At 40.0% G+C, this 12991-nt stretch overlaps 1 protein-coding gene across 1 annotated transcript; it reads right to left on the minus strand.

Annotated features, from left to right (window-relative positions):
• Positions 1-3291: 3291 nt before the first annotated feature.
• On the minus strand, positions 3292-11785 carry LOC116850382 (DNA-directed RNA polymerase II subunit RPB1). The gene is made up of 10 exons (XM_032828600.1): positions 11708-11785; positions 10826-11095; positions 9267-10280; positions 7481-9131; positions 7032-7237; positions 6045-6704; positions 5478-5866; positions 5047-5165; positions 4623-4814; positions 3292-4504 (listed from the first exon to the last, which is right to left on the minus strand). Exons 1-10 carry the CDS (start codon positions 11783-11785, stop codon positions 3363-3365), a joined length of 5721 nt encoding a protein of 1906 aa, XP_032684491.1. The 3' UTR covers positions 3292-3362.
• Positions 11786-12991: the final 1206 nt, after the last annotated feature.

Here is a 12991-nt window from a genome sequence, read left to right on the forward strand (position 1 = left end):
ATCGATTCGATTCTTTCCCCAAAAATAGGCTTATTCGTGTTGTTTGCACTCTTTGCATTTTTTGTATATAAAACTAAACAGAAGTATATTGGAATGTTTCAAAGAAGCAAAAACGAAACAACCTACTCGATTGTTTCTTCTAAGCGTCTGATTAGGTGTCCATTTCTTTTTAAAAGTGAAAAGTATGAAACATGCAAGCAGCACGAACAACCCTTTTTCCCTAAATTTGTTAGGGAAAGAATCGAATCGATTAAATCGGGCATCTCTAGCTAGAACAGCGCTCTGTCTTTGTCTAGTACAGTCTGAACCAAAAACTAAGTCGGCTAATTTCTAAACATAAGTTGAATCTCCATGGACGTAGAAATATTAGAGGCCTGTTCTTTATAGCTGCACTACTGAACTAGTGCAATAAGTTAGAGTGAGAAAACATATATTTGTCTCACTTCAATATATTGCACCAATTCAGCAGTGCAGCTACAAAGAACAGACCTCTGGACGAAGCGTATTTCGCGGAGAGTGAAGTCACAGGGGAGAAAGGAATGAAAGTTAGAAATGATCATCAAATATGGCGGCGGCCTATACCCAGTGAGAAATAACTTACCGATAGACGTCGAAATCGTTAAATCGACGTCTTTTCGACGTCTATCGGTAAATCATTTCTCACTTGATATCACTGAACACAATGATTATCTTAGTATAGTGATTTGAAAATGTACAAAATGAATACGTGTGTATGAGTGTATGTGAATATAAAGTTTTACCCTGATTGCAACTGTCTGTTATATTAAAACATATCTGTGAAATGATAGTCTTTTACCATTTTTACGTTCCCATTCTAGTTGTATTTTATTATTCCGGTTTCTCGGTTCTCCAGCTTTTACAATGTTTCGCGTAATAATCCGGCATCTACTACGAAATATATAGTCCTATCCATAACAACCTTTCATCACAAAGGTTAAAATCCTCGATCTATGTATACACATGTTAAATATTATATATATATATATATATATACCAGGTGTAGAAGTATGAAACCGGAATTCCCCTATAAATGGTGCCAGCGTTCAGTTTAGTGACCGTAAGACCGCTACTGCCGCGCTATTATATTCTCCTAACAGCTGACGAATATTGTCAACAAACATAACCCCAACTTTCATTCTCTAGTATATTTTTGTATAACCTTAAACATGTCACGTTTCGAGCCTACTAACTATGATTTGCGGACAGCATTGATTTTCTGTTATCATTTAAAGAAAACTGCTGCAGAATCACATCGAATGCTTGTCGAAGCTTACGGTGAATATGCTCTTGGTAAATCTCAGTGTTTCGAGTGGTTTAAAAAATTCAAAAGTGGTGATTTTGACGTGAGGAACGAAGAACTATGAACTATGAACTATGAACTATGAACTGCTGAAACCTGGTCAAACCGTCAATACTAATCGCTACCAACAACAAATGATCGATTTAAATCGAACATTGACTAAAAAACGACCAGAATATGCAAAAAGGCAACACAATGTCATTTTGCTCCATGATAATGCCCCATCACATACAGCAAAACGGGTCAAGGAAACGATCGAGTCGTTCAGTTGGGAATTACTACCGCATGCGGCTTATTCTCCAGACTTGGCTCCGTCCGATTATCACCTGTTCGCATCGCTAGGACACGCTCTCGCTAACCAACGCTTCGATTCGTATGAAAATGTGGAAAAATGGCTAGATAACTGGTTCGCTTCAAAAGATGAAAAGTTTTTTTGGCACGGCATTCATAAACTGCCAGAGAGGTGGGAAAAATGTGTTCAAAACAGTGGAAATTATTTTGAATAAAGTATTATTTATCACTTTCGAACAACAGACGTCTTATTTGTATAAAAAAATTCCGGTTTCATACTTCTACACCTGGTATATATATATATATATATATATATATATATATGAAGGTGACGTTTAAAGCATCATCTTGCTATCTAGGATACTATTCCGTTTTCGCATACCGACAGTTGTCGGATCGGTAGGCGTCGTTGCGCAGTTTTTCCACGGTATAAAGAAGCTGCGTAACGACGCGTACCGATTCGACAGCTGTCGGGAACGGAATAGTACCCCAGTGCTGGGATTCTGTAAGGATGCTATTTCACGTGTCGTACGAAAAGCTTTTCGGGTAAGTTTATTAGTTGGCGAATAGAGTATTTCTAGATTCTCTGTTCGTTAACCAATAAACGTATCCAAAAAACTTGTACGACACATGAAATATCAGCCTTACTCGTTATTGGAGTTAACGACAGTTTCGTTAACTCCAATAACGAGTTACAGAATCTCAGCACTGGATATGTCACTTTTGATCACCAAAGATGGCCGCGACGAAGATTTCCCCTCATCGCGCTGATTTCACACCTCGCGCCAATAAAAATACTTTACGTTCCGTCCAGATATTCCTACGTCCATGTGAATCTCCGAATTAGGAACCATCTTTGCTTTGTTTTTCTTAATAATAAGTCGATAAGTGAATACTAATAAATGAGAAAAAATATAAATTTTTTTGTATCTTAAACATTCGTTCATAAGCTTAAGTCATTGCTATTCAATGGTCACTGCTTTTCATATTATCTCTAACTTTTAACTGGGATTGTATCACATTCTCCCCACTCTCGACTATATTATGAATCAGGCAAAGATAATAGAGGAAACAGAAACCTCTCTCTCATTCCGCAGCCTTCAAGAGGCAATGCGCGTTTCAGATAGTATATAGGGTATCCCATTTTAACTTTCACACTAAAATATCTCAAAATATACAAAAAATACAGAAAAATGTTTTAAACAAAAGTTATATGGTTCAATGAAGGACATAAGAAGGTACCATGGTTTGATCTTGGTTGGCGCCGCTAAGGTCAGGTCAAGGTCAACTTTGCTTTTTTTAAATAGAAACATATATTTTTTTTACGGAATTTTATTCTACGTGAAAAAACAAACTTTTATTTGAAAAAATTTTTTATGCGATCTCTATTTTCTATGATATTTATGGAAATATCTCAGTGTATAATATTTTAGTGGCACCTCATAGAGAGGTATATGACGTGAATCCCTCTTCCAATTGATGGACGCGGACGTTAAGGCTCCTTGTGGCACCACATTTTCATGTTAAACGAAAAATCAAATTCTTTGATCTTTGTTACATTGTTCATAGTACGAAATAGGAAAGATTTATGCAAGTCTTTCCTCTTTCGTACTCTTCATACAAATCTCTTTCCTATTTTGTAAAATTACAATATCAGGTATTTCCACAAAATAAACCTCTGGAAATTCATAAACATATATTTTTTTTTCAAACTTTAAAAATTCTAATGTTGTTACGATTGTAATTAACATTAATCGTCTGCTTCGTACGCGGGGGATGCAGGCGAATACGTAGGACTCGTGGGCGAATATCCCGGCACCGGGGGCGAATATGTTGGACTCGTTGGCGAATAACTTGGACTCGTTGGTGTATAAGTAGGAGATGTGGGCGAATATTTGGTGCTTGACGGCGAGTACTGCGGGCTTGTGGGCGAGTAGGTCGGGCTCGTCGGTGAATAGTTTGGGCTGCTCGGCGAATACCTGGTGCTACCAGACGCTGTATGTTGCGGCGAGCTGGGCGAATACGACGGACTAGTCGGTGAATACGTCGGACTAGTAGGCGAGTACGTGGGACTCGCGGGTGTGTACTGCGGCGACGTTCCAGCGAAGGACGGCGAAGTGGGTGAATAGCTCGGCGAAGTGGGCGAGTACTTGGGACTGCTGGGTGAATAGCTGGGGCTGGCGGGTGAATACTGCGGCGAGCTGGGTGAATAGCTCGGCGAGGTCGGCGAATAACTCGGCGAAGCGGGCGTATAATTTGGCGAGCTGGGTGAATAGCTGGGTGACGTGGGCGAATAGCTGGGTGACGTTGGCGAATAGCTCGGTGACGTCGGTGAATAACTTGGGCTAGTAGGTGAGTAGCTCGGTGACGTGGGTGAATAACTTGGCGATGTAGGCGAGTAACTGGGCGATGTTGGCGAATAACTCGGCGATGTGGGTGAGTAACTCGGGCTGGTTGGCGAGTAACTCGGTGATGTTGGCGAATAGCTGGGAGACGTAGGAGAGTAACTGGGTGATGTCGGCGAGTAACTAGGCGAAGTAGGCGAATAGCTAGGTGACGTAGGTGAATAACTAGGCGACGTTGGCGAGTAACTCGGGGACGTCGGCGAATAGTTGGGACTCGTTGGCGAGTACGTTGGACTCGTGGGCGAGTAGTTCGGACTCGACGGTGTCATGCTGGGCGACGTAGGTAGATACGCGGGTGAAGTGGGCGAATAACTGGGCGAAGCGGCGCCAGCCGGCGACATCGGGAATGGGCTCATGCTTGGACCTGGACTACCAGGGCTTCCTGGTTGTGGCGAATAGGCAGAGTACGCTGGAGACATGCCCGATGCGTCTGAAGCACCCGACGGTGAGAAGCATGCACCTCCGGGCGTCATGCCGCTACTCATTGCTATAAAAAAAAAAAAGAAGTAAAACATTTAATAACATTCTTATATATAACACGCATGTTTTTATTAAAAATTTTTTTTGCAAAATAAAAGAAATTGGCATTAATATGAGAGACTTACCCGGTGACATGCTCGAAGCGCCATAACCAGGAGTAGCTCCCATCCACGGTGTCATTTGAGGACTCATGCTGGATATGCCAGGAACACTGCCGAAGAACATTCCAGCCGATCCCATCACGCCCGCGCCAACAGCTATAGGGATTTCGATACCAGCTTTGCATTTCTCAGCGTCCAGCAGTAAGTCAAAACAACCTGAATACACATAGGAAGGCAATGTTGTGTTAACATTATTATTAACTGACGAATTATTATCTTAAAATTTACATTGTGATTATAAGCATAATACGTTATTCTATGCACGTTGCTTGACTTTGAAATATTCATACATAAAATGTTTTTAGTGTAAAAAATTCGCGTACTAAAATCAAGATACAATTTCACTCATTTGGATGAATATCTCAGAAAAAAACGATAGATGCGTTACCTGTCCCAATGCGTGGAAGTTGACCCATTATAATGTTCTCAGATACTCCTCGCATTGGATCAACTTCTGCGTGAGAAGCGGCATCCAATAAGACATCGACTGTTTCTTCGAAAGAACATCTGAAACGATTCAGCTTATTTATTAAATAAGAATTAAATGACACTAAAATTTATGAAGTAACAGAAGAATGTAAAAAAATCGTAAATTTTTAATTGTAATTTATATAATTTGTAATTTGGAAAATATTTTTTCTCTTTCAACAAAGAATAATTCGTTAAATATTTTCATCATATTTTAATAAAATATCCTAAAAAGAAGTTAATGATCTTTGTGAAAATTACGGAAACTGGAAAAAATCATTTACAAGTGAAATAAATTACTAACTCGATAAATAAAAATATCTCGGTGAAAGACCAAATTAGTTTACTGACCTCATAAGAGCACCCGTGTCTTGCCTATTGATTCCGTGACGAGTGATAGCCATAAGATGACCCTTTGCTGTCATGACGTCGCAAAGTAAAGCAAGATGACGATAATTCACATAGAGACCATAGAATTGCAATACAGCGTTCATCTCCTTTTCTACTGATTTACGAACAGCCTCGATGCCGAGTACTTGGAAAATCTCGCAGATATCATTGCTGAATGTTCGCACAGGATCAACGTCACGTTCGCTGAGCACTTTCATCAAACTTGTCCCGTCTGTTTCCAAGAGCCATTCCGCGATTGCTTTAAACTCTCCAGTTTCAGTGATAACGATGCGCTTCTTAGCATCTGTTTGCGGTAAATGCATATATACTTTTCCAATAGCTTCGATACCCTGAAATGAGATGTTTGGCTCAATTTTAGCTCCATTTATATTCGCGAATTCCTTGGAAAATATTTTAGAAATAAAAGATTATATCAGAAAGAAAAAGTTAGAGAAGAAAAAATTAGGAATTAAATAAATGTAAAACATGTGAGACGTTTAAATTTAGCATGTTGCATTCAGTCTATACCTGTAGAGTCATGTCGCTAAGCATGTTAGCCTCGATACAACGAAGGAACATATCGTCCTCCATCTTGTCCATTGGTTCTTCATCCGTTTCCTGGAACTTGTTGTCGTCACTATTCATTATTCTGATACGTAAAACCAGCTTCTCGGCATTGTCATCGTTAAATATGCAATTGAGGTCATCGCCGAACCCGGCGTTGATCTTTTCAGCAATTTGCTCCATAGTTAATTTTTTGTCGGTCATGCGTTTCCTGTCCAGCTCGATACGCAATAGCCATGGCGATATCTTCGTAGGATCGAAGTCCGGCATCTCGTAATATACGTTAACAAACTCCTGGTCCTCCGCGATCACTGTATTCTGTGGATCCGGATCGTAGTAAATTGCGGTGTTGGCCGTCACCTTCTTCAGAGTCGTGTGTTCCAGCCGACAAAGTACGTTCTTCGCCTTCTCAGCGTCGCGTGCTGCCGCGCCTGTTAAGAAGACCGTCAACGATGGCGCTTTTGGTTTCTTACTGATGTTAATAATTTCTTTCAGCCTCGGAACACCAAGAGTAACGTTCTTCGACGACACGCCGGCGAAGTGGAAAGTGTTCAGAGTCATCTGTGTGGCAGGTTCGCCGAGTGATTGCGCTGCCAAAGCACCGACCATTTCACCCGGTGATACCTGAAATTTTATTTTTTTATTAGGCAACAAAGAGCAACAAGTGTTGTTCATGCTACCGAAATAGAGTTATAGATTTGAATACAAAAAAATTTATATATCGATAAAGATTTAATAATGTCGAATCAAATCATTAAAGCATTAAGTAACATAAAAAAATAATATATATTAATCAGTGTACATATATATACATGTAATAAGTTATATAGCATTCTAAATATATGCTAATTAATATAAACGTAGTTGTTGCAATCTAGTTAACAAAACTTTCTAATTTATGAACGCTAAAGCGTTACATAAAATCATCTTATGCAGTTGTGGATTACTAACCTGAGCCTGTTGGAATCGCGTTTCAATCTCACCAATTAACCACTCAAAGGCTTCGCCGGATAGTCTAAATTCTTCAGAGACGCATTTTGTACACAGGGTTGATCTCACGAGACACCGGAACAATAACGTTGCATTCTCGTTCGCTTGTTTGCTGAGTCTATCGTCCCCAGCGACAATGATACATTTATCTAAAAGATCCTTCACGCCTAGAAACAAAATAACAAACGCAAAGTTACAATATGTCGTATTATGTGAGTTAAAGGATAATCAATTATCATACGCACTATAGAAAAATAAGTCTGTTTAACAATGAGATCATGATTATACATAATATGGAAGGAAGTTTGCGCTTAATTGCAGACAATGTAAAAATTATTGAACACATGACTGAACTTGCAATATTTTCGCAAAACTTTTCAAATTATTTTGCTAGATAAACAAATACATACCTTGAATCACTCTCATTGGGCTGAGATCTGTTGGCGCTCTCTTATTGATATGGAATATCTTCTGTACGTTCCAAATCATTCTCTGCAGATTACAGGGCAACACCACTTTGGATTCTCCGCTCGGGAAGATCTCACGGAGCACAGTGCGATCCCGATTCAACTGCTCCCACTCTCTCTCCAGTTCGGAGATCACCTCGCCGGAGCCCATCATCTCTCGGACGATATCCTCGTTGAATATGCGCCGCAAGTATCGCTCGTTGGTCGGATCAAATTTGAACTTCTTTTCGAACGCCTTGTTGCTCACTTTGATAGTAGGCAAGTTCTGGAACTCGACAGTCTCACCACAGAGACCGTCCTCGCCGTAACGTAGCTGAATCAGTTGACCTACAGAGTTCCTCACGGTGCCATCATAATGTACCATCACCGACTCCATAGCCTTTATTAGACGACGTTGGATATAACCAGTTTCGGCAGTCTTCACGGCAGTATCAATGAGACCTTCACGACCGCCCATCGCGTGAAAGTAAAACTCGGACGGCGTGAGACCAGCAAGATATGAATTCTCGACGAAGCCGCGCGACTCAGGACCATAATCATCCTTGATGAAGTGCGGCAGTGTCCGCTTACGGAAGCCGAACGGTATACGTTTACCTTCAACGTTCTGTTGACCCACACAAGCGATAACCTGAGAGATATTAATATTTGAACCCTTCGAACCCGACACCACCATAGCTTTCAGATTGTTGTATTCGGTCAAAGATTTCTTGGCGGAGCCTCCGGTCTTGTCACGAGCGTCGTTCAGTATTCTGTTCACCTGGTTCTCGAAAGTCTGACGCAGCGTGTTACCAGGAGTAGGTTCCAATTCCATATTGTGTGCCTTTTGAATCACCTCTATCACGTCCTCCTTCGCCTTCTTGATTGCCTTCTGGATCTCCAAATAAGTTTGCGGATCGGCAATGGTGTCGCCGATACCGATCGAGTGGCCTTCGAGCAACAGCCAATTGTTAATGACAGTTTGGATGTTACCGTAGAAACGTCCACAGACCTCGTGGCCTAGCTCCAGCATGCAAATGTGAAGGAGAGACCCGGCGGATGTACCCAGTGTCTTTTTACACAGAATACCCATTACAAGTTCTCCGTGCTCTACCATTACTTTGGTGTCACCCGGCGAAATCCACTTGTACGGGCCATCGTCCTCCTCGTCCGGATGCGTGCTGTGCGTTCGTATCATATTTACGTTTCCCGGGATAATAAGCGAGAACAGCTGTTTGCCGGTCCACATTGGCTTCGGTTTCAGGATACAAGGCTGCGGCATCTTGCCGTCCCAGCTGGGCAGAAACATGAGCAGATTCATCATCTGCTCCTTCTCGATGAAGACGTCGCGCTTTGTCATCTTCCTCACGGCCGTCAAGGTATCTTGCACGATACCCATGACCGGCTTGTTCGCTTGCGGTGTGATGATCTGTCGCGGAGTCACGTGGATATTCTCCACTTCGGCACGCGTCTCCATCGACTGCGGCACGTGCAAATTCATTTCGTCACCATCGAAGTCCGCGTTATAGGGTGACGTGCAGCTTAGGTTCATACGGAATGTACTCCATGGCAACACCTTGACACGGTGACCCATCATACTCATCTTGTGAAGTGTTGGCTATGAAAAATTACCAGATAGTTAATTTTAAAATTCTTAAAATTCTTAATTTATAGTTAATTTTAAAATTCTTAAAATTGTTAATTTAAAATCGTTACCTAATTTAAAAAATTCCCCGGTAATTTAAAAAATTACCTGACGATTGAAGATCACCAGATCACCATCTCGAATGTGTCGCTCGACCCTGTAACCGCACTGCAGATGCAAGTCAGAAGATTTCGGATGAAACCGCAAGTCGATTCTCTCGCCGTTGTCGCGAACTATGTACTTCGCACCAGGATATTGCGAATTACCACGTCTAACCAGCACCTGCATCTTATCAATGTTGAAAGGAGTCACGATCTCTGGGAATGTTAAGTTCTGCGCTATGCTACGCGGCACGCCCACTTGATCAATCCGTAAGTTGGGATCTGGCGTGATGACGGTACGCGCGGAGAAATCTACACGTTTACCCATCAGGTTACCTCGGATTCTGCCTTCTTTACCCTTCAGTCTGGCCTTGATAGCCTTCAACGGCTTACCAGACTTCTGCATCGCTCTTGGCATGCCGGGCATATCGTTGTCAACAAGCGTCGCCACATGAAACTGTAACATCTTGATGTTCTCCGATATCACGTGCGCCGCGGCGCCAGATTGCTCATTGCGTAACAGCTCGTTGTTCGATTTTATTATGTCCGCTAGTTTGTGAGTCAAATCGTCCTGATTCTTGGCGGAGCCATACATGATAACCGCTGGTCTTACAGACAACGGCGGTACCGGCAACACTGTGACTATCATCCAATCTGGTCTAGCGTATTTTGGATCCATACCCAGAATGAAGGATTCCTCGTCCTTAATGTGCTTCAGAATCTCCCAGCCTCTCTCAGCTGTGAGTACTATTTTTTTCTCCTGCGAGTCTTCGTTCACATGTTTCCACTCTGCAGTGACGTCCAAGCCAGATCTTCGGAGGTTCGGTTGATATCTGCCACAACCACCGTGACTGGGTTTTCTTTCCACCAGTGGCTGATTCTCGGCGTTCTCCTTATTGATATCCATTTCGTCTCCACCTTCGCAAATGTTTTTGCTCTTGCACAAATCGTAAATGTGCGTAAGTCTCTTCCGTGGCTGTCCCTTTGTTTTCATGATGACTTCTTTTATCTTTGGATTATGCTGCAAATCATAGGAAACAAACAAATAGCATCGAATTTAAAAATTATAATTTCTTTTAAAATATTATTATTTTTAATATTTTAGATTATAATATTTAAAAAATTAATTAGGAATATATTGCCCGTGCAATTGTTGCAAAGTCAGTGAAAATTAGAAATGATAATAATATTTATATTTTCTATATAAGGATGTATAGTACATATATATGCAATACAGTTGAATATATTTTTACCTTAACATCATATTTTGTTTATTTTATGTAATTCCTAACTTTTCAAATTTTTTTATCTGAATTATAATGAAATTTCACATGCAAAACCTAATTTTTTTCATATCTTCATTCATTTTTTATATACAGGCAATATATACATACATCTTAAAATATCACATACATTTATATATATAATATATAATTTTTTAGAAAATTTGTAAGTATTATTTAATAATATATTAACTTTTTAATATATACTGGATTAAAGATCACATGACAATGACATATAATCTTTAATACATTTATTAAGACATTTTGTATGCCAATTACTTACAGGGCTGACGAGCAACTTAGAGCAATAGAAGCATACACATCTTAATATCTTTATAGTCTTTGTTAAGAATCCCACATGGAATACTGGTTTTGCAAGATCTATATGACCAAAATGGCCAGGACACTCTGTCATATTGCCAGCACACGTTTGGCATCTGGAATTTCTGTCAATAACACCCTGTCTTGGGTCCATAAGACCACCCAGCTTTGGACGTCCACCTTCCATAGTTTCTGGAAAGCGTATACCGCCATCTGTGACGGACATACGACGCTGCAAAAGATAGAAATGTTAATAATGATCGTATAGAAAAAATAAAGAGATTGTGGATGAAAATTCAAATTGCTCCAATAAAATTTTGTTATATCTATATAACAAATCTCACATTTATAACAGATTTGTTATATCATATAACAGATTTCAGATGTTGTAAAACTTGGCTCTTGAAAATTCAGTACTTAAAGCAACAATTCCAACTTTCAAACTTTAATCATAAATATTCAGCAATACATAATACAAATTTCGTAATTTTGACAAATATGGTTTCAACAATTTTTTTATTCCATGTAGGGCCGTTTTTAACTTTTACATTTTAATCATATAATACGATACAACCCAATTCTAACGAATTCAGTGAAAAAAATAAATAGATTACAACCACAAATGAATTCGATCACTATATAAACAATGCAATGTTTACACACTTGGCTAATTTGATAAAAAATAGAAAAATGAGGTCTGTATATTTCATTTCTGGGTATTTCCTCATTGTTCGGACATGTCTCGGATTCCACAATTTGCGCGGGACAATTTTGTCGAAATAAATTCACATTTCACGACAACTACATTTCCTTGAGTACTTCGTAATATTTACAAAGTACTTACTATCTCATCTGGAGAAAGGATGCCGAATTGTACCCGTTTAACAGTGCGTAACGGAGCCTTAGAATCTGAGGTCGCCATTTTGCTGCGACAGCGACGTCTCCGATCGCCTTCTACGTCGCAACTCCGCAACGTACTTATTCCACCGTCCGAAGATGGTACCCCACCACATTACGAGTACGCATCATTACTGGCTGACGTTCGATGACGTAAAAATTTATTGGACACGCTGATTGGTTGTTGACTAGGAAATTTCAGAAAGTAGCCAATCAACATACTTCACTAAATTCGTAGTAGCCAATCAAAGATGTTTTCTAGCGAGGTACCTTAAGTCCCGATCCACAATAGGTATAGTAAACTTTAAGCCTTAAGAAATTGACCAATCACAGTCAAATTTGAGGAGAATAACGACTGTGATTGGTCAATTTCTTAAGGCTTAAAGCTTACTACACCTATGGCTGCGTTCAGATTCCCCACCCGGGTGTATTCTATTACTAGAAGTGCTATAGTATATGTCACATATACTATAGTGTTTCTAGTAATAGAGTGCACCCGGATGAGGAATCTGAACGCACCCTATTGTGGCTCGGGACTATTGTGTCGTCTACAATGGCAGTAGGAGTCGTAGTAATAAATAAACAGTAAGTAAATTGACCAATCACAATCGATTATTCTTGAATCGTGAGAATGGAATTCGTCAATTTGCTTACTGCTTATTTCTTATAGCGTGTTCGACTGGCCCTGGGTTAATCGCTCTGAGAGCAATTAATGACGTCATAAGTCTCTACTAGCCAATTATAAAACTTATAAGTACTTATTCCACCAATAAACGTAGGCTGAATAACCCAGAGTGGGTTAACCCAGAGCCAGTCGAATATGCTATTACTATTACTCCTACTACCATTGTAGACGACGCAAAGGGACGTCTACATTGGAAATAAGTAGTAAGAAGTAGGAAGTAAGAATAAGAAATTGACCAACCACAGTCGAATGTGAGAAGAATAATCAACTATGATTGGTCAATTTCTTAATCTTAGTTCCTACTTCTTACTACTTACTTCCAATTTAGGCTGCGTTCCGAAATTCACTGCTAGTACTGAAAATCTATAGTTTATGTTACGTATACTATAGAATTTTAACACTGGCAGTAAATTTCGGAACGCAGCCTTAAGGGACGTCTACATTGGAAGTAAGCAGTAAGAAGTAGGAAGTAAGAATAAGAAATTGACCAATCATATTTGATTATTCTTCTCACATTCGACTGTGGTTGGTCAATTTCTTACTCTT

The sequence above is a fragment of the Odontomachus brunneus genome, unplaced genomic scaffold, assembly GCF_010583005.1.
Source record: "Odontomachus brunneus isolate Ranch 3 - 2012 unplaced genomic scaffold, Obru_v1 Obru_scaffold_144, whole genome shotgun sequence".
Lineage (NCBI taxonomy): Eukaryota > Metazoa > Arthropoda > Insecta > Hymenoptera > Formicidae > Odontomachus > Odontomachus brunneus.

What these genes read in the sequence shown, in the direction of transcription:
- LOC116850382 (XM_032828600.1), bottom strand. Translation starts at nt 11,785, where the DNA reads ATGGCGACCTCAGATTCTAAGGCTCCGTTACGCACTGTTAAACGGGTA. An exon ending in GACACGGGTGCTCTTATGAG is followed by an intron (nt 5,166 to 5,477) that starts GTCAGTAAACTA and finishes GAATCGTTTCAG; the next exon opens with ATGTTCTTTCGAAGAAACAG. An exon ending in ACTTCCACGCATTGGGACAG is followed by an intron (nt 4,815 to 5,046) that starts GTAACGCATCTA and finishes ATGTGTATTCAG; the next exon opens with GTTGTTTTGACTTACTGCTG.